At 39.0% G+C, this 20,503-nt stretch overlaps 2 protein-coding genes across 4 annotated transcripts in view; both read right to left on the bottom strand.

Annotated features, from left to right (window-relative positions):
• APH1B (aph-1 homolog B, gamma-secretase subunit) overlaps positions 1-6,628 on the bottom strand; it is a 107,708-nt gene extending 101,080 nt beyond the window's left edge. For both annotated transcript variants that reach the window (XM_060151484.1, XM_060151476.1), the window contains exons 1-2: positions 6,472-6,628; positions 4,919-5,089 (exon numbers count right to left, since the gene is read on the bottom strand). In XM_060151484.1, coding sequence (XP_060007467.1) covers positions 4,919-5,089; positions 6,472-6,584 — 284 coding nt within the window. In that variant the 5' untranslated portion in view covers positions 6,585-6,628. The remainder of the gene's footprint in view (positions 1-4,918; positions 5,090-6,471) is intronic.
• Positions 6,629-13,571: 6,943 nt separating this feature from the next.
• Positions 13,572-20,503, bottom strand: part of RAB8B (RAB8B, member RAS oncogene family) — a 100,231-nt gene continuing 93,299 nt past the window's right edge. For both annotated transcript variants that reach the window (XM_060151385.1, XM_060151390.1), the window contains 2 exons: positions 18,787-18,837; positions 13,572-17,864 (listed from right to left, as the gene is read on the bottom strand). In XM_060151385.1, coding sequence (XP_060007368.1) covers positions 17,772-17,864; positions 18,787-18,837 — 144 coding nt within the window. In that variant the 3' untranslated portion in view covers positions 13,572-17,771. The remainder of the gene's footprint in view (positions 17,865-18,786; positions 18,838-20,503) is intronic.

Genomic DNA, 20,503 nt, shown 5'->3' with positions numbered 1-20,503 from the left:
ATTATACTCTAAATCTAAAATCCATTTAAACGAACACAGCAAGTTTTCAATTAACTAAAGTCAACCAAAATTTCCAACCAACTTTTGCCTATATCTGACATTCACAAAGAGGAGGAAAAATAAGAAGAATGTAAGTAAACAAGCCATCAGGGATTGAGTTTAATGATACAAAAAAAAAGCAATACTTATGACTAAGTTTAGCAAGCATTTAATTCAACATCTTATGGCATCTACCACTCTGAATTTTTCCTCTTCCCAAAGTACTGTATCTCCTGTTCCATTTCTTTGGTACTTTGTTGTATTTCCGCCTGGGTTAGACTTATTCTGCCACTCTCCCTTCTACCTTCCACTCCATAGAACGTTAAGTGGTACTCTCTCTTCAAAGTCTAGTTCATGCAACAATTGCTCAAAGAAGCCACCTTTACCAGTGATTGATAATTATTCATCTCATCTCTCCTTACTCTTAAACCCTACAACACTGACAGTGTGAACTCTCATATGGATACCTAATCAAATGGTCTTCTGATTCGAAAACATTATTTGTTTCATAACCCCAGTCAGGCCTCAGGGGAGAAGTAATCAGGGGAGAATAAAATGCTACCCTCAGAAAAGAAGATAAATGAATACCTGAATGAAACATTAGACTACTGCTCAATAAGAAATGATCTTCAGAGTGATCATATCCATGCTTCTGTCGTGGACAATTTGCAAACTGACCATGAGCCCCTGCACCCCACACAAATGCGTGAGGACTGCGGCAGGCCGGCTCCACTCTTGTCACTATTGCTACCCTTTGTTGGCTAGAAAGTCTGCAACAACAATCCTGACACAAAGGATATTTAAATTATATTTAAAGTATATTTATTAAAGGAACCAAACATTTTACAAGAATTTTTCAACAAGTGCTGAAACAAAAATGAGTTCGGTTAACTCTAAGAGTAGAAAATTAACCAGAACATGGAAATTATATTATGGGTATTGTGTTAATTAAATTTTAAGGTATGTATATTCACTACAGTGAGTCTATCTCATGACATAAATATAAATGTTGACTACATTAAGGCAATACAGAATTCAACCAAAATAGTAATAAGCATAAAGAAGAAGGTCTTTGGGACTTCCCTGGCGGTCCAGTGGTTAAGACTCCACACTTCCAATGCAGGGGGCACAGATTCAATCCCTGGTAGGGGAACTAAGATCCCCGATGCGGCCAAAAAAAAAAAAAAAAAAAAAGGTCTTTTTCTTTTCTAGACTCAAAAGAAACAATTGCCAATCCAGTGCTCTCCATTTGGAAGCATCATTTGGTAGCAGGGACATGAGCCAAAATTTAAGTGACTGTCATCTTCTTTCTCTGGAGCAGTAACCACCAGAAATGTGCAATTTTCCTAAATAAACTTACCTGTCACAGGAATGTGGTTAAAGGCTAATGAATGCTTAAAGACCTATACAATAGCAATAACTTCCATCAACAAACAGATATAATGGTATAATAGAATCAATAAATTTTGGAGGATTTCTGTTTTATATAAATTGCTCAGCAATGAATAAAAGATTTTTGCTATTTAGTATAACAAAGTACTGCTATCACAAATATATTAAAGATATAAATTTAAGGTCTAGGGTCAACATTAGGAAGTGAAAAAGTACAAAACACCATCAGTTTCCGTGTTCCTGACGGATACATCATACAACTGATGATGTAAGTGACGGTGATTTTTTGTATGTGTGTGTGACGGTGATTTTAATCTGACCATTTTACTGAAGTGGAAAATTCTTTGTTTGCGTTTATTATTGTTTCCAAGAACAAAAAACTCAATTTTTTAAATATAAACTTTGAAAAACAAATGATAAATCATACCAGCTTTCTTGTTTGTTCTGATTCACTTTATATGTGTGTGTAAGAGAGGGAAAGTACCAAGGAATATGCATATAAAGTAAAAACACCATTTTAGAAAATTTTTAAAATAGACTTATGTCTTTTAAGACATTATAGCAATGATTATCTTACTATTTTTCTATAAATGATTTTCTCAAATTACCAAATATTTATGGTATCAGCATTATAAGACAATTGAACTAAATTACAAAAGCTTTAATCCAAGCCAAAAAATTCTTATGTATGTTTTAGGCAATGTGCAGGACCATAACTTGGATTTTTCTTTTTCCTTCTGAATAACGTAGAAAGGGCTATCACATGTGGCCATATGTCAATTTCTCACAGTGCAATTCTTTGCTAGGCTGAAAGTGACAATTCATTCATTCAAGATGAAGTACTGGTCCTAAGACCTAAGCCATGAAATAAATTTATATTGGACTACAATGATAAATACTTTGATTCAATTCCATATATGTAAAAAAACTGGTGCAAGCTCTCCACATTTTAATCTTGGCACCAAATTCAGACAGTGAAAATTTGATTGAGGCAGTACTTTAAACTTAAAAGTTCAAAACCTACTTTGGCAGTGGAGATAGTTAAAATATTGATTAAACTGAAGTTCCTATATCTGAATGTAGTAAAGCCTAAGACAGCAACTTAAATGCATCTATATAAATGTTAGTCATTAATAAAGTATCATAATAATTCTCAAACTTGTTTTAACATGTAACTACATAACATCCAACATTTCTAAAATGTGCTAGGAAAACACTGTACCATATTCCAAAGGTTTGTAGCAGATGCATTTTGTAAAGGCACCTGTTAATACAGGTTTGTCCTATCATTTGTTTGCAAATCTCCAAAGGTCCTTTCAGAGGAGCAAACATGGTTTCCCCAGAAGGCCAAAGAGGCTTCTGTGAATTTCCTGGCATGAGAGCCTGCAGACTGACAGCCATAATTCCTTCTGCATGTGGCCCTATGCCCTCACTGCCCTATTAAAAATTGCAACTCTGGGACTTCCCTGGCAGTCCAGTGGTTAAGACTCCAAGAGGCGCAGGTTCGATCCCTGGTCAGGGAACTAAGATCCCACATGCCTCTCGGCACAGCCAAAAAAAAAAAAAAACAGGCAACCCATGGGGAATTCCCAGGTGGTCCAGTGGTTAGTACTCCATGTTTTCACTGCCCAAGGCGCAGGTTCAGTCCCTGGTGGAGGAACTAAGATCCCACAAGACACACAGCCGTGGCCAAAAAAAAAGGCAACCCATGTTCAGCTTGTAGTCCTTTGGAACCTTAGGTTAGTGCCAATAAAGGGTTGCTTTTCAGGTGGAAACCGTGAAGAAACACAATAGTGAAGAACAGCAGATACCCATTTAGCCACTCTAGGTAAGTGAGGTTTTAGAACCTCAAGTCCTAAGGGGTTATTAAAGTCACGTCCTGATCTATGAAAAACTACTGAAATTAGTAAATGCAAAACCAACATGAGCCAGTGATGTTGGAGACAGGAAAATCCAGTCCAACCCAAGGCTGAGTTAAGAGAACAGTGCCCTGTCAAGGGTGGGAAGGACCCTGCTCTCTGCACTGCTTTGACCACGGCAGGGTACTGTGCTGGGTTCCAGGCACAGGTAAATCCCAGGCACCAACAAAAAGGGGTGTCCACTGACACAAAAGAACAGAGATGGGAAAAGGTCTGGAAGCCACATCCATGTCTCCTGAGGGCCAGCTGAAGAAATGAGGAATGTTTAGCCTTGAAAGAGACAAGATGACAACCGTGTGACAGAGACTGCATTTGCCTGTGCAAGGCAGAGGTCAGAAAGAAGGAGATTTTTATTACCTTAATATATTCTACAGTTAAAATTAAATTTTGGAATAGTAGTAACTGCTGCATACCAGAAACATTCAACCACATCTGAATGTCCATCTGTTAAGGGTATTGTATTACTATGGAATCTGAAATGTTATGTTTTTTATTTGTTGTTCTTTAATATTTCCAGGAACTAATGGAAATTTCGTTTTTAAACTTTTTCTCAGATATGTCTTTTGCTTCTAAGCACCGGCTTCCTGGTTTTCTACTCGGGATTTAAATTGCTTTGTTATTAAATTTCAATATCTGTTATTAAAAGCAACAAGTAAAAAATACAGAAGGCCTGGCATATTGGCAAGAACAAATTATCAGAAGCCTATTATAAGAGATGTTATTGAGGTTCTGTCTTGGTGGCATCCATGAAATTCATGAAGTGCTTTAATTATCCCATTTGCAGAGATGAGAAGACATAGCACATTTATCACTCTACTAACTAAGCCTTACTACATAATCAAAGCCAATCTCATGACTAACTGAAAGAAAATATGGTTCCAAGTTTAAGCTGTGTTTCAAAACAGTGGTTTCATGTGAGATCCTCATGGATCCTACAGATGACCTACTTTCTGGCCTAAAAAGGGAACTCATGCCCACGGCTTTTTTTTTTTCTTTTAATGTATTTTTCTATTCTGGACATGAAATCAAACGACATATCACAAAATGAACCCCTGTTCCTCCCTAATACAGTCAGAATAATGGCAGGCATAATCACCATAAGAATTATCTATTTTAGGTGATGTCAAAGAGAAGTGCGTATAAATTCTGATCTGTAACAGTTTTTGTTCTTCTTGTTTCAATGACTATTTCTCTAGCTTATTTTTCTCCATGGCACTTACTGTCTTTTAATATACAATGTCTTTTCTTGTTTATTCATTTGTTGTCTATCTCTTCCCACTATAATATTACCACCATGAGACTGTCTTTTAATCATGATGTATCCTCAGTACCTAGGGTATGCACGGCATTGAGCAAATTCTCAAGACATATTTTTTGAACGAGGGAAGGAAGGAATGAATGTCCACAAGTTAAAATACTCAATATTTTCAGGCTGGAAATGTACAATCCCTTGGCTTGGAACTATGCAGGAAGACATGGACCTTCAAATACAATAATACATTAATGTTTCAAACTACTAAATCATAATTCAAATAAAACTGGGAAAAAAGGTAAAGCGTTTAACTTACTTTAAAAGTTTATAATATGCAAACCGGAACACTTCTTGGATAAGGACTGAGATTAACACTCCAAAGATCAGCAGATCTCTCTGTCTTGGTTCATCTTTGTTATCAGTAAGGGTTGCTGCCATGAACCAAATTAAGGAAGAAAGCAGCAGAGACACCAGCCAGAAGAAAGCTCTGAAAATTGGTGGGGGGGGGGGAGGGGGAGTTACAAGTGAACAGGACTAATAATGATTTAAAAGCAGAAAAAACCCTGCTTGAGAAGGAAGAGATTTCCTGACAAAAAAAGTGTTCATAAAGTGATGCTCTTAACCAACTGGTCCAAATCAATGGTGCAGTTTCCCTGGTGAAATAAACATGCAGGCTAAGAGGAATTTGAGATTTTTCTTAAAAATCACTTTTTTCAGTGACCCTGCTATTTGTAAATACATCTGCAGACTAATTGCCAAGGACTGTCTGTCTGGAAACTTGGTTATTTGCTAAGCTTCCTAATTAAAGCTTTGCCCATTGATGTGCAAATGTCTTTTCCAGGAAAATGTCTACATCTCTATTAACAGAGCGATTGGTTTAAAATCCAGAGGTTGAAAGCCTGTGCTCTGATCTACATCAGTCTTCCAGGCCTGGTTTTTACAACATTCCTGTGGATTTTAATGATTATAACAAGCTTTACAGACCTCTTGCCCAAATTTCTATTGTTTTTTAAATGACACGTGTGATGCAGCATTTTCAATACAGTTGTGAGAGGTGAGGAAGCTCAGAAAAGGTGGGATTCACTGGTCTCGCCTGGCTGTTTCTCCTGGTGCCAAGTGAGACTCAGTGGTGGAGAAGGTCGTAGGGGAGCTCCAGTAAGAGCTGCCAGACAGGTGAAAACTGGGATTATGATCACATTCGCCACCAGAGTTCGGTATTGACCAAGCTCCTGCAAGGAGACGTACTACAGGTGCTGCGGAGTTTTCACAGGTTTCTACCCTTTGGCCGCTCACCTGAATCACCTGGGACGCTTTTAAAAAGTCCGAATTCCACCCCCTAGACATTCCTATTCAGTTGATTCAGGGAGGGGTAAGTGTTGGGCATCGGTATGTTTTAAAGCACCTGATCCCCAGGTGCTTAAGGGCTCTTAACTCGTTTGGGATTACAGATGCCTGTCAGAATCTGAGGGAAACTAGGGACCTCCCCCTCCAAAAAAATAAAAGATGGATATTTGAAGTTATCCACAATTTTTTAAATACAGTTTTAATGTATGACTCACTAACGCCCATCCACGGACCCTAGGCAAAAACTCGGGAGCCAAGCGTCAGGGTTTTCTGAGACCCACGATGTGCTCTCCTTCCCTAGAGCTCGCCCTCTGGGGTCGCGGGGCTCTTGTTCTTTTCTCGCCGACCCTCGGAGCAGGGCGAAGAGTCCCAGGGGAGTGGGGTCTCCGCTCTACCCCCTCCTAACGCTTCTCCGCTCCAAAGCCCAACGAGGACGAGCCGTTTCGTGGGGACGCCAGGTATCGCCGGTACCCCCGGCGGGGGAGGGGAGTCCCAGGTCCGGGTTTCCCGGCACAACCGCCTTACCCGATGATGAGGAAGATGATGCGCAACGGCTCGGTGGCGATGGTGAAGATGTAGAGGGCGAGCGCAGGCCCGAAGGCAACGAAGGCGCAGCCGAAGAACACGGCCGCCGTCATGGCGACCGCAGAAGCCGGCACGGGGGCGTAGCGTGGACGCGGGGGCGCAGATCGACCACGGAGAAGAGCGCGCGTCGAGGGCGGGGCAGGCCGAGGGGCTGGAGGCGGGGCGCGGCGGAGGAGGCGGGGCGCGGCGGAGGAGGCGGGGGAAGGGCGCGGCGCGGCGCGGGGGAGGAGGCGGGGGCCGGAGGAGGCGGGGGCGGGGCTTGCCTCCGGGCTTTCAGCCCGGGAGACTTAGCAGCTTCTGATGCAGAGGCGGCGGTAGCTGAAGACTTTAGGGTAGGAGCTTTGGCGCCGCCCCCCGCCACCACCACTGGTACGCATCCATCAGGCCAAGACACCGCCCACGAGGTGGCTAAGAGAAGGGGAGGTCCCCAACCCGCTTTAGAGCCAGAACTAGGGAAAGAGTCCAGGTCAGCTAACGAAAAACTCTGCGCAGGACATAGGCAGGATTCCATTTCTAAACAAAGGAGCCTTTTTTTGAAGCACATTATGCCATTTGTATAGTTGCGGAAACTTCGTGAAACTATGTACAAAACCCTAGCCGGGAGAGCAGTGACCCAGGCGATAACTCACAGTAGAAGCTGTCCACCTCGGGGTTGTTTTGGCGAGCTGGTTTTATTTGTACCCCACTCCCGCCAAGTCTTAAAAAAGTTGTTTTTGAAGGCATTCTTTGATGACCCTGTAATAACAGTCACATCTCCCTGCTCAGTTTTTACTTGCTCATTTGTCTCCCCCATTAAAATGTAAACTTCTGGAGGGCAGTGTCTTTGTTTTGTTCTTTGTTGTTTTTGCAGCAGCAAGAAGGTGCTGAACTAAATATCTGTTCAATGAATGAAATAATTTTAAAAGTGGAACTTACAAACACTTGCTATTTTACATTAATTAAACAATTTCTGAAAGGTTCACAAGTTAAAACCAGAAGGTTAATTTCCGTAATCATTCACATCTAAGATTTATCTCCATGTCTAATGGGGATAATAATACGTCATGGGTTATTTTGAGGATTATGCCTGCACAGTAAGTGCTATGTAAGTGTTAGCCATTCCTATTTATTCTTTAATGCCTGTCGTGAATAAAGCTCTTGGAAATCAACACTGAAAAGACAAAAGTTGGGACCTGACTGAAGATGTTTTTGCAGCTCACCTCTGAAAAATGAGCCTTCAAATAATATAAGCATTTAATTTTTATGGTAGAATGTCACCTTTGTTCATTTAAAACAGACATATATATTTTCCTATTACTCCACAGAATTTTTCTTCATTTTGAGATGTCTTGTCCAGCACCTATTAAAACTCAGGTTGAGACAACAGTTGAAATTGATAGAGTGACTCTCCATTAGACTCTTTTGGTTCTACCCTGAACCAAATTTGTCAAATACAATTACATTACTTCAGCTCCATGCAGAAATGCCATCACAGAGGCATAGCCTACTCACATCCTTGGTGTAAATTAAGCTTTTTTAATACAAGAAATTGTAAGCAGATAGGATAGGGGGTCTCCAGAGAAAGAGAACCAGGCATGGCTTCATTGACATAAGAAAATCTGGTTTTGGCCTAAGCTATTTTGTCATCTAAGCCTAGACACAATGCTTATCCTTGAACAGGCCTTAGTAATTAATAGTCTTAAGGGAACAAAAGAATGTAGGACTGTTATTGGGCAAGAGAAATAACAATAGCAAAGATAATATATCAGTAGTAAAGACTCCCAGCTCTGTTTCAATGGTAAAGATTAACCTGAAGCCTCAACCACCAGATCAACTGGAACCTAAGGGGTGATGATGTTGACCTTTTCTGACCCTTGTGACTTCAATCAACTAAAGCTTGGACTCTGTCAACCTTTGCCTCAATTCTATGCTGAATTCTCCTCTGCTCAAGCGCCTACATAAATATGCATGTACCCTTAGCTTAAAACATCCCCAGTTTTGCTGTTTGGGGAGACACTGCTTTGGGAAAGATCCCCAGTGTGCTCCTTACTTGCTGCAAGCAATAAATCCTTCCTTCTCCTGATCTTTGGCTTGGTTGTGTCTTTTGGCTCGACACCCACCAAGAGGCGAACCCCGTTTTTTGGGTAGCAAAATGGCCATCTACATTTTTTCTTGCATATTTCATAAACTATTTCATTATCATTATTCAATATCTCTAATTTACTGTCTGAGTTCAGGGCTAGAAAAAAGTTTTGTTTCTCCTGACAAATGCATATGCTCAGCTTGAGAGCTAACTCATCATATTCAGGCTTTATCTTAATTCCCAGGAAGCTTGGAGCTAAATTTAATAGTCAATTGTAGCAACTATTCTTTTTTTAAATTACAATTACTGCCATGACTTCAGAATATGGCTTATTCTTTTATCCCTATTTTGATTTGACTATCCTGATTTTAACCAAGATCTGTGTCTCCATTAAAGGTGCCTCAAATACTTTGGAAGTAGGCAACTCAACATGCAGAGCTATAAATTGGGGGAATTTGCACTTACGTTATCTTGACCATATCTCAGTTCAATTTTAGTCCCCAAGTCCAGTTAAAAAATGGGACGGCAATGCAAAATGTAATGACTCTGACCCCCTATCTATGAAGACATCTTTAACTGATGTCTGTTGGAATAAAATAGAAAAGGAAATAACTAGACCAAACTGTCAAAATCACCAATAAGGTAGACTTCTTCAGCATTCATGGTTATTTACCAGAAACACTTATTTCAAGTTTTCTCTGAATTACATTTATATGATGTATGGCTGTTTAAAAAGCACTTTTACACTGATTTCCACAATTCTTTTACAAGTGAGGAATGTGAGGCTAAGAAGCAGTGCTATGACTCCTTAAGTTTTTACGAACTTACTATGAGTTTTCTCCAAAGACTTGAAAACACACTAAGTGATGTTGGGAGTTAAATCTCTAAAAGGTGCCTGGGGGATAGAGGCTGACACACACTATGGATAAGGATATCTGCTGGGTATGCGCCTGGAGGAGTGGGAGGGTGCAAAAAGCAATACCACATATTAGCAATTTATCCAATAAAGCTTGGACATACCTACCAGTAATTCACAATATACTAATGAATTCGCTTGAGCTTTATCTTCTGATAGTGCTGATAGATTTATACTCAACCATTTATTCATTCATTCAAAACGCATGCTGTGTGAGTATGAAGTGTCAGGCAAAATGCTAGGGATTGGGAGTACACCAATGAAACAGTTGTGCTCCTGTCTCCACTGAGCTTACAGTCTAGTGGAGAAGCCAGACAGGCAAGTAGAGGGGTTATGAGGATATGCAGGAAGGGGGAAGGACAGCCAATCCAAACTTGTGAGCTGTTGCTAAAGAAGATGACACCCAGTCATTCAGGTCTTAGCTTTGGAGTTAGCAAAGCTAGGAAGTAGGGGAGAAATGGAAGGACAAGTGGAAAGGCCTCAAAGTGAAAGAAAGCAGGGCATTTCTGAGGGACAGAAAGTAGTTCAGGATGTCCTCTCAGTGTGAGGAGAGATAAGACAGAAAAGGCCAGCAGGTTAGAGTTTACCTCAAGTCCGGAGTTTATCCAAGGGAGTGACAGGCTCAGATCTCCTTTGTAAAGATAATGGAAAATGGGATTTCAGATAAGAGGTCTTTGGCATCTGCAGATGAATCAGGGAAACAGCAGGAGTCTGGAGAGAAGCAGAAAGACTGAAGAGATTTAGGAACTGTGCAAACAAAATTTAATGACCTGATGAGCTACATGGAGTGAGGGAGGGAAAAAATCAAGGGTGATGGCTTCTGGAAAGGTATATATATTTTTAAATTAATTAATATTAATGAATTTTACTTGTACTGACTGCAAAAAAAATGCACAACCTAAAAGGTGAGAATTATGTTTTATTCGGCCGACTTGCTGAGGGCTCGGGACTGCTCTAAAGGGCCAAAGGGAGGAGCCAGATATATAGGAGTTTTGAAAACAAAAACAAAACCTGGTGGTTGGGACAGCTGATGATTACTGTTAATTAAAGAAAAACCAGACATCTCAAGTGAATGAATTTAGCACTTTTCTACGTGTGGGAAGACGCAAGAGTCTTGGCTCATTGAAAACATTCCTTTGATATGCACCTTAGCTATCTAGGGTCAGTATCCTGCTTTTCTTCATCCTGAGTTCCCTCTGGGTGCAGTTTTAGGGGGCAGCTGCAGTGGCTGAGGGCTTGATGGTCGCAGCATCCTTTGTTTACTGATATGGCATGCGACATTTTTCATCCACACTTGCTATGGGGGCATTCTCATATATCCCTGGAACTATATTGAAAAACCTAAATTTTGAGAGTAGAAAACATGAAGAAAGGGGAAGAGAGGGTTTACTCAATTTATCAATACATAAAGAGCATTCTGGGTGATTTATCTTATTAAAAGAAAATTCTTCTATATTTAATAAAGGATAAAAGAGTATAAGATATTTAACAAAGACTAAAATAGTGTAAGATGAGGGCCAGAATGAAAACCAGATAATGAAGCTTCTCTTTTTATTGCCAAACTTATTGAGGCACTGATGAATTTACTTCCATTCTTTCTTCAAATTACAAGTAAATGGAGAACCAAACAGCTCCTAAATTACACTTAGCTTTCTTCAGCAACGTGTTGATTGTGATGACTACTGAAGTTCACTGATTCTTTCAACATTTATTAAACACATACTATATGCCAGGCTCTTTGCCTGATACTGCGATTACAAAAACCAAAGACTCGGTCCCCACCTTACAAGAGCTGAGTCTAGTGGGGAAGGAAAGTAAACAGATGATTCGAATCCAGGGTAGTGAGCGACACTTTGGGCAGACACAGGAGGGAGTTCCTAACCAGGGATGGGTTGTGGCTGAAGTCTTCCCAGAGAAACCCTTACTGAATGAAGATAAGTAAAAGTTACTGAAAGATAAGGAGAAGTTAGACGAGGGGCAGGGAGTCCGCAGAAGGAGCAGCGTAAGGAAAGGAGTGACAAAGCATGTTATGTTCAGGGAAATGCAATTACTGGCGTGGTTCAAAAGGTAGATATGAGGGCTTCCCTGGTGGCGCAGTGGTTGAGAGTCCGCCTGCTGATGCAGGGGACACGGGTTCGTGCCCCGGTCCGGGAAGATCCCACATGCCACGGAGCGGCTGGGCCCACAAGCCATGGCCACTGGGCCTGTGCGTCCGGAGCCCGCGTACCAGAAAAAAAAAAAGGTACATATGAGTTAAAGAGTGACAAAATCTAAGGCGGGAAAGAAAGATGGGATCTCAAAGGACTTTGTTTGCCAGGCTACAGAGTTTAGTTTTTTTTTTTTCTCAAGGTTATGAGGATTAAGTTTGGCAGGGGTGTAAGACTTCAGTTTTAAAAACCTGTCAGCACTGTGATAACTGGATTGGAGGAAAATAAGATTAGAGACTGGAAGACTGGTTAGGAGGGGTTGCAGAAATCTAGGCAAAAGATAAGGAGGCCTGAACAAAGAGGCAAAAATAATGGGCAAGGAGATAGATTAGAGAGTAAGGAGTTAGGACGTGTAAGACTCGGAGGTTGATTAACTGTTTGGGGATCTGGGTAGATGACGGTGCTATCAAGATGGAGAGAAGAGGAGAAAGAATAGGTTTCTCCTCTTGGGATTTAGAGTTGTTGGTGGGAATTGCTGGAGAAGGAGGAAAGATGGAGAGTTGAGTTGGAGTTTCAGACATGTTGTTTGATGTACCTGTAGCAGATTCAAGGGGAGGTGTCCAGTAGGCGGATCAACTTTCAAGTCTGGCCCTCTGGAAAGAGGCTGGGGCTAAAGACACAAATGTGAAAACTGTATTAGTGTCCTATCATTGCTGTAAACATATTACCACAAATTTAATGGCTTAAAGCAACACAAATTTACTCTCTTATAGTTCTGGAGGTCAGAATTATGAAATGAGTCTTACCAGGCTAAAATCAAGGTGCCAGGGCCAGGATAGTTTCCTTCTAGAGGCTTTAGGGGAAAATCTCTAACCTCACCTTTTCAAGATCCTAAAGGCTGGACTTCCCTGGCCGTGCAGTGGTTAAGAATCCGCCTGCCAATGCAGGAGACACGGGTTCGAGCCCTGGTCCAGGAGGATCCCACATGCCGCGGAGCAACTAAGCCCGTGCGCCACAACTACTGAGCCTGCACTCTAGAGCCCGTGAGCCACAACTACTGAAGCCCGCGCGCCTAGAGCCCGTGCTCTGCAACAAGAGAAGCCACGGCAATGAGAAGCACACACGCTGCAACAAAGAGTAGCCCCCGCTCGCTGCAACTAGAGGAAGCCCACGCACAGCAACGAAGACCCAACGCAGCCAAAAATAAAGACTTGAGCTTTAAGAAAAAAAAAAAAGAGTGAAAGGAAAATTAAGCTTGAGAGGAATAGTGAAGGTTCAAAATGGTTCTGGGGATGAACGGCAAAAGCTACCGGAAACATGCACCAGCCCAGGGGTAGAACACTGGCAGAACATCACATCCAATTGTGTTATTTGAAAGTGAAAACAACAGAAACTAAACTTGCAAGGATTAAGAAGGGAAGGACGATCAATTTAAGGCTGCAGTTCTATAACAGAATAACCTCAATGTATGCTGAATTAAGAATGAGCAGGAGCTCTGGCCATTTTTCTCAGTCTTTAAGGAACTCTAGGGCGGGGGTGGGGGGGATAAATTAGGAGGTTGGCATTAACACATACACACTAAAATACATAAAATAGATAACCAACAAGGACCTACTGTACAGCACAGAGGACTATACTCAATATCTTGTAATAACCTGTAAGGGAAAAGAATCTGAAAAAAAAAAAATCACTGAATCACTGTGCTGTATACCTGAAACTAACATGACATTGTAAATCAACTACACTTCAGTTAAAAAATAAATAAATAAAATTTCCCTCCAAAAAAACAAAAAGAACTCGAAGTAAGATGTAAAGTTTGCTAAAATACCTCAAGTCTACCATGGTTTGAGACACACACCTAGCAAATTAGAAGAAACATTTTAAAAATGTGCAATCCATTTCAGAGAGACGTAAGTATTTTCATTATGTAGTTTTTATTTTAGACGAACATTATTGTAAAAAAAAGTTCACCTGGAATAAAATCCATTTTTTCTTAAAAAAAACACAGCATCATTATCAGTACACAGTTAATGAATTGGCTTAAACAAGAGTAACAACATGACAGGTCCACTTTATCTGCAGGAGCTTTTTCACATTAAGCCATTGGAGCAAAAGTAAAATATGCTGAAACTTACAGTAGGATGATTCTATGGAAAAAACGGATATTTCCCATTAGGGGCATGATTTTAGTCAAATAGTTTACAGTATTTAAAGGGACAGTGTCAGCTGCAAATAAACAAAACCCATGTGTAAGGCCATAGGAATGAATTATAATTAAATTCACATTTTAAAAAAAGGTAAGAAATAAAACAAGAAGTTCTATTAGTTCTTGGCAATAAGAAATGCAATTGCGTATGGCACAAGCATTTCAAAAAATGAAGGAAAATTTGAAAATATCCCTAGTTGTTTGCTAATTTTCATTTCTGTAAATTTCATTTAGTTTTTTTCATACTGAACATGACATCCATTAATTTTATTAGTCTGAAAAAAGACCAATTCTACTGTAAAATTGTGCTAGCATTTGAAATTTTATTAGTATATCCTGTCCATCTAGGTCCCTCTAGGACAAGGAATTTCATTTTTAGACATTCCCCCACCCACTTCTTTGGATATAACAAGAAGGAAAAAGGAATGTCCTTTCTGTTAAAAGAAAAATTATAAAAAATCTGACAGCAGAAATGAGTGCTTAAAATCAGAGAAAAGTAAACCAACATAATGAAATGCTATTTTAAAATTTTAAGCTTAGAAGCTCATCTTTAAAGATTAAGAACTAAATTTACAAAGAAATCTAAGTCATGAACTAGGAAAGGAAGTCTGCTTACACATATCACTTACTGTTCACAGGAAGAACTATAAGCCTTAATACAGATTCTCAGCATTCAGAACCCGTAAAATGGAGTTATAATCTCTTATTTAGAAATTTCTGCAAACATTTATCTATATTTCACAGCTAAATTTATTAATGGAGACAGGAAGATAATACTTTTTTTGCGCTACTGGATATGACATGTATGTTCTATCCTAAACTACCTGCTACTTTTTCCAATGATGCCTTTAGTTCAAAACAAAACATATAGTCTAAATTGTGTTGGATACTTAAAGGCTGGCTCACTGTTTTTCTACTAGGTATTAGAATACTAGTTAGCTAAATGAGGTATAATTAAAAAATAGTCCTTCAAAGTAAAGAGTATAGTCTTCTGAAAATTTATAACAAAGACTGCACAAAATGTTCATGTAAATAGTAAGAAACCCTGCAGCACCTCCTAACTGATGCACAGGTGGATTATTTTCTCATAATCTGTCTGAAGTAAAATATAGCTAAAATAAGTTCCCAGTGAAACGCTTTACAATCAACTGATTTACATGCTACTTAGTTACAGCACATTTTCATTGTCTGATACCCTCAGACTCCATTTGAAAAGGTCTAGTCCAATCATTGTCAAAAATTAGCACACTGATAATAAAATGCAGCCATTGAACCACTAATACTGCTGCAATAAACCTTCATGTACCTTTATCCATAAAACCACAAAAATGTTCACACAAAACTAGATTTCAGCAGGGAACAGACAATTATCTGCCACTAAATTCATCTACAAATAGAAAAAATAATGCACTATATGTACATTATTAAGCAAAGTGGAATATTTATTAGGGCATTTTACCATGCAGAAAGTGAATCTCCTATGGTCTTAGCTCAAATTATATACAATTTAGCAAAGCTAAATGTAAGAAAATAGCAAGGACAATTTATTTCTATATAACAGTATATACCCCCAGTTTGCTGCTACTTCAAAGAACACTTTTAGACTCATCTAACTTTTATAGGCTCTTTCAAAGGGAAGTTCATGGAGACTAGTTATTAACCCATATGAGACAACAGAAGAGAGAAGGAAAAAAAACAAAAGCAAAGCATTCTGTTTAAAAAAAAAAAGGCTAACCACAGAATATGTCAGTTTTGGTTTGCAGACAACCCCTGAGATATAAACCAAAGTGTTAAGACACCAAAGAGTTGGAGGTAAATTACTAAGAGAGTTACATTCATACATGGTGTCATAGCACTTGCCTTTTAGAAATTACCTTGTTACCGTCCAGAAAGCTTAACTGCTGGGATCTTTTTCTGAAAATCAGTGAATACAAGATGTTTCTAAGAAATTATCTTTTTTGTTCCAGAAATCTATCTAATTTTAAGATGGTAGACTTACAGTCAACTTTTGATCAAGGAATTACTGATTTTACTGGGACACCAACTGGTGCCTTTAAGCCTATAAGTAAGTACAAAAAAAAAAAAAAAGAAAGAAAAAAGCAAGGAGACTGAAATTTGTGAACAATAAATTTAGTGAACCCATCAAAAATAGCTCTGGTATATATTTCCTGCCACTAAATTGTGCATAAGTTTTCAAACAAGTAGTAAAGGTTGACTGGTCCAAGTATTCTAATGATACATCTTAATTTGAAGCAGAATTCTCTGCGGTAACAAGCAATCCATTTCCACTTTCATCTCCCAGACATAACTATCAAGCATGATGATAACCTTTGTGAAACGAAACAGGCCTAACAGAAAGAATAATTATTATTTCCTAATCACCTCTTTATTACTCCCTTCTGTGTTATGACACTGAAGGCTAGAATAACAACAATGAATTTGGCACATTAAGTTAACACTAAATACCTTTTTTTCTCACGTGACGGTTTCATCTACAAAAGGCATACCAGTACCAGTGTTTGGTGAGAAAGGCAGCTAAGTCTTTTGGTTGGCTTTGGTCCAAATGGCTGGACCAAGTTCTACAACAATGCACCTGAACAGATGGAACTGGGTTCTACACATTCAACAACAGCTGTTGTAAAACTGAAACCATGCTCATATTTGCTCTAATGAAATGGCAAGACTCTTCCTAGAGGCTGCACTAGGTCTAATTAATCTTATTTTTTTTTTTTAAAAAAAGCCCAAATTAAAAAAAAATCATTATTTTCACCATTACCAACAGCTATCTCTATGAAATTTACATCCACAAATTAATTTCTATCCCTACAGGTAAGCGTTCTGTGAACTAAGTCTAAATCTAACTCGTTAATTCTTGCAGACAGGGATTATGATAAGAATTGGGCATTACTACTAAACCAACAGCTAAGGAGTGAATCTAAGAAAAAATATATTATGTTTGCTGATGTGACAGAACAACAATTAGATGCTGAAATAAAACCCTAAATAGTGTGTCTCTCTGTCCATGTAAAATTTCAGTTTAAGAAGCTTACACTTAGAAACAGACAACAGTGTTCAAATATGTTATGTCTTAGGTGAGTGACTATAATAGGTCAAACACAGGAAAGAAGAGCAAATACAAAACTCAAGAAAAGCAACATTAAAGTGATTTCCAAATACAGTGTCAATAGATTAGGCAGAGGTAATCAATAAATCACCTGAAAAAGTGATTTATTCAGTTACCCAGACTCTCTGGCAAAAAAGTCAGGAATGAAGCAAAACTGTAAACAATCTGAAGAAATAAAGAAACTGTGGCCTTCGATGAGCAGATGGGCATTTTTATGAATTTTTAAGATAAAGTTTATCAGAATTTAATGACTCTTTTATTTAAGAAAATCAGAGCCCTTAAATAAATGCTATCAATGCAATAACATTTGGCCATATGAACCTGACCAAATATGCTATAATTTTCGTATATTAACCTCTGCTTTAAATGTTCTACTCTTTTTTAAACATTCCCGAATGCAAATTTGTCTAGAACCTCATCAGACAGAAGTGTGCAGATGTGAATCTCAGATTGTGCTGTAACAAGGAAAGGCTAACAACTGATGTGCAAAGTGAAAAAGAAAAAGATAGCAGCTTCTGCAACACGCAATAAAACAGAGGAAAAACAAGTTAAGTCCTGCACGTGTCTCCACTTCATTGTTTCCACGTTTGAAAGAAGCAGCCTGTTATCTTGATGGGCCATGAGGCTGGAATCCACTGCACATTCTGTGTGCAGAATCTAGGTCTAGGTTCAGTGGTGCTCTCAGTAGCAGCCAGGCAGGATGATTCTGAGGCTGGGTGACCTGTGCTTTCAGAGAAGCAGGAAAGGGTCCTCTAGGTGTGCTGCAGTCTCTCAGAAAGAGTTCATCAAAGTAGCGAACAACGGAATAAACTGGTCTTCTTTGATCGGTTTTCTGTTATTTTCACTGGTCCACCTGCCCCTGATGAATTGCCGTCATTCTAAAAAAAACAGAAGATGGAGTTAGCAAGGAAATAAAAGTTTCATGGTTTGAGCCCAATTACCTAAGAAATAAAAAAATATCTAACTATGCCATAAATGTGTCCTTAGTAGTGTGGTTAATTAGGAAGGGAACTAGTTAAGCTCTGATGTTGTCTGTTTCTTTGGAAACAGTGGGTTAATATAGGAAAAATATTTTAAGGCTAGCACCTAATATATTAACTACATATTAGGAAGTTCCTAACTCCAGTTCAAAAAAATTATAACCAAAAGAGTGTAAAGTTTCAAGGGTAATAATGGAAACAATGTTAAGATACTGGTACAGGCAACCCCTTTCTTGGAGGTAAGAAGAGTTGGTAACATAAGGTATACAATTATGTGCAAGATTCAGGTTAAAACAAACTTTCCAGGATGTCGTAATGATTCATCACTGAGATTGTTTCAAATTTAAGCAAACTTCAGCGTCTTTGAGATCATAATTATACACTGATAAAGAGAGAGATAAAAAATTTAATTTTGCCATTATTACTTTAATTATTCTGATCAAAATTCAATTAAAGACCACTTAATGGGGATATATGTATATGTATAGCTGATTCACTTTGTTATAAAGCAGAAACTAACACACCATTGTAAAGCAATTATACTCCAATAAAGATGTTAAAAAATAATAATAAAAATAAAGACCACTTAAAGAGCCAGAGGAAAGAACTGAAACAACTGCAGCTCAGAAATAAGAAATTTGAAGAAACAGAAATAAGAATCAAAGTTTAAGCGGGTGAAAATGTATGTCAGGGAAAAAATGGGTTTATGTGAATATATTATAATCAGGCCTATCCCTTTAATTAAATAAATAAACAACACAAATAAGAAAACAAATTTAAAAACAGCATAAGGAAAATAAAAATTATGTGTCATACAAACCATTTTTCTGTTGAGTTTTGTCATTATATCCCGTGCAAGTGTAAAAAATGCCTAAAGGTAAACCAAAGATTTCATTATTATATGTTTATAATATCTTTTAAAATAGAAATGTAGCTTTTTTTATTATTTCATTATAAAATATATTACTTTGAGGTTTTTAACTGAGAAAAGAACATAATTGCAATCACAGTAGACACATGACTACTGTAACTTACTTTTCATTATCATATCATAAAGGTTTTCCAGTGTAATCAAACTGTCATTCATCAAGTATTTTCTGCACATAACATCTGGCACAAGTTCCTAATATGACACTTGCTGAATTATGGGTATAATAAGATCACTTGGGAGGCAGAGGCTCTAAAGCTCCTGGGCATCCCCAGAGTAGGGCACAGTTCCTGGTCTAGGAGATGCTGAATATCTGTTTGATAAGTGAAGGAATAATTATGAATTATCCTATAGCTCTAAAATTTGTTTTCACAAAAATCTCCAACTTTTATTCCCAACCTCCTCTCTTTCAAATTGCTTTCACTCTTATACCTGAGAATATATAACCTCCTGTGTCGCAACACTGCAAAATCCCAACAGTTCCTACAGCTCAGCTAAATTCCCCACTGTGGAAATCAGTGAAATAGAAGCAGGACAAATCTCAGTGGCATTTTATGCCTAGTGCCTCTTGACCCAAACCCAAGCCAAACGTTTTTAAAACCTATCATACCTGGGACTTCCCTGGTGGTCCAGTGGTTAAGAATCCGCCTTCCAATGCAGAGGACAGGGGTTCGATCCCTGGTCGGGGAACTAAGATCCCATATGCCTCAGGGCAACTAAGCCCGTGCGCCACAACTTAGAGAGCCTGTGTGCCACAACTACAGAACCCATGAGCTGCAACTATTGAGCCCATGCACTCTGGAGCCCGCGTGCCACAACTAGAGAGAAGCCCAACTGCTGCAATGAAGAGCCTGCCCGCTGCAACGAAAGATCCCCTGTGCTGCAACTAAGACCTGACGCAGCCAAAAATAAATAATTAAATTAATTAATTAATAATTTAAAAAAACCCTATCATCCCTACTTTGTTTCTACATGACTCTTAAGGCTTCCTCAGTTGTCGCCATGCTAAACCCACTGGTATGTCAGTCTGTTCCCAATCACTCCTAATGCCCCCCAAAAATGTTCAGCAAAAGGATTATTATTAAACCAGTCAAAGAGAAGCAATATGGTAAGTACTATTATCACTCATTGTCAGTGTCTCATTGTCACACTGGTCACCTGTGAGTCAAAGTTTCTAAGTAAGCCCATCTCAGTTTTTGAGGCTAAGTTAAAGCCCTGGGAAAACTCCTAACTTCTGCAGAATACCTGGCCAGTAAGCAGTTCGGGCAATCCGCAGGTCTATATTTCCATAGCTCAACGCTCTCTTCTCTCTTTTTTTTTTTTTTTTTTTGGCCACACCGAGCAGCTTGCAGGATTTTAGTTCCCTGACCAGGGAATTCCCAACTCAATACTCTCTCTAAGTCACAGGTATGATCAGAGCTCAGGACTAACAGAGACCGAAGCCTGCTCCATTAAGCCAGGGTACAGAGCTCATTCTGTGGCAGCAATCCTACGTGGGCCATCTCAGTGAGCAAGCTTTTCTCCTGTCTCCACCATTAAACCTGACTGAAGAGGCTCCCCTCTTTCTGATGAAAGGAAATCCTTTTGTAGCAAGCAGAGGGAAGCATTT

Source organism: Lagenorhynchus albirostris, chromosome 1, assembly GCF_949774975.1.
Source record: "Lagenorhynchus albirostris chromosome 1, mLagAlb1.1, whole genome shotgun sequence".
NCBI lineage: Eukaryota > Metazoa > Chordata > Mammalia > Artiodactyla > Delphinidae > Lagenorhynchus > Lagenorhynchus albirostris.
The sequence above is the reverse complement of the archived record's forward strand: the minus strand, read 5'-3'. Positions and strand labels throughout refer to the sequence as shown.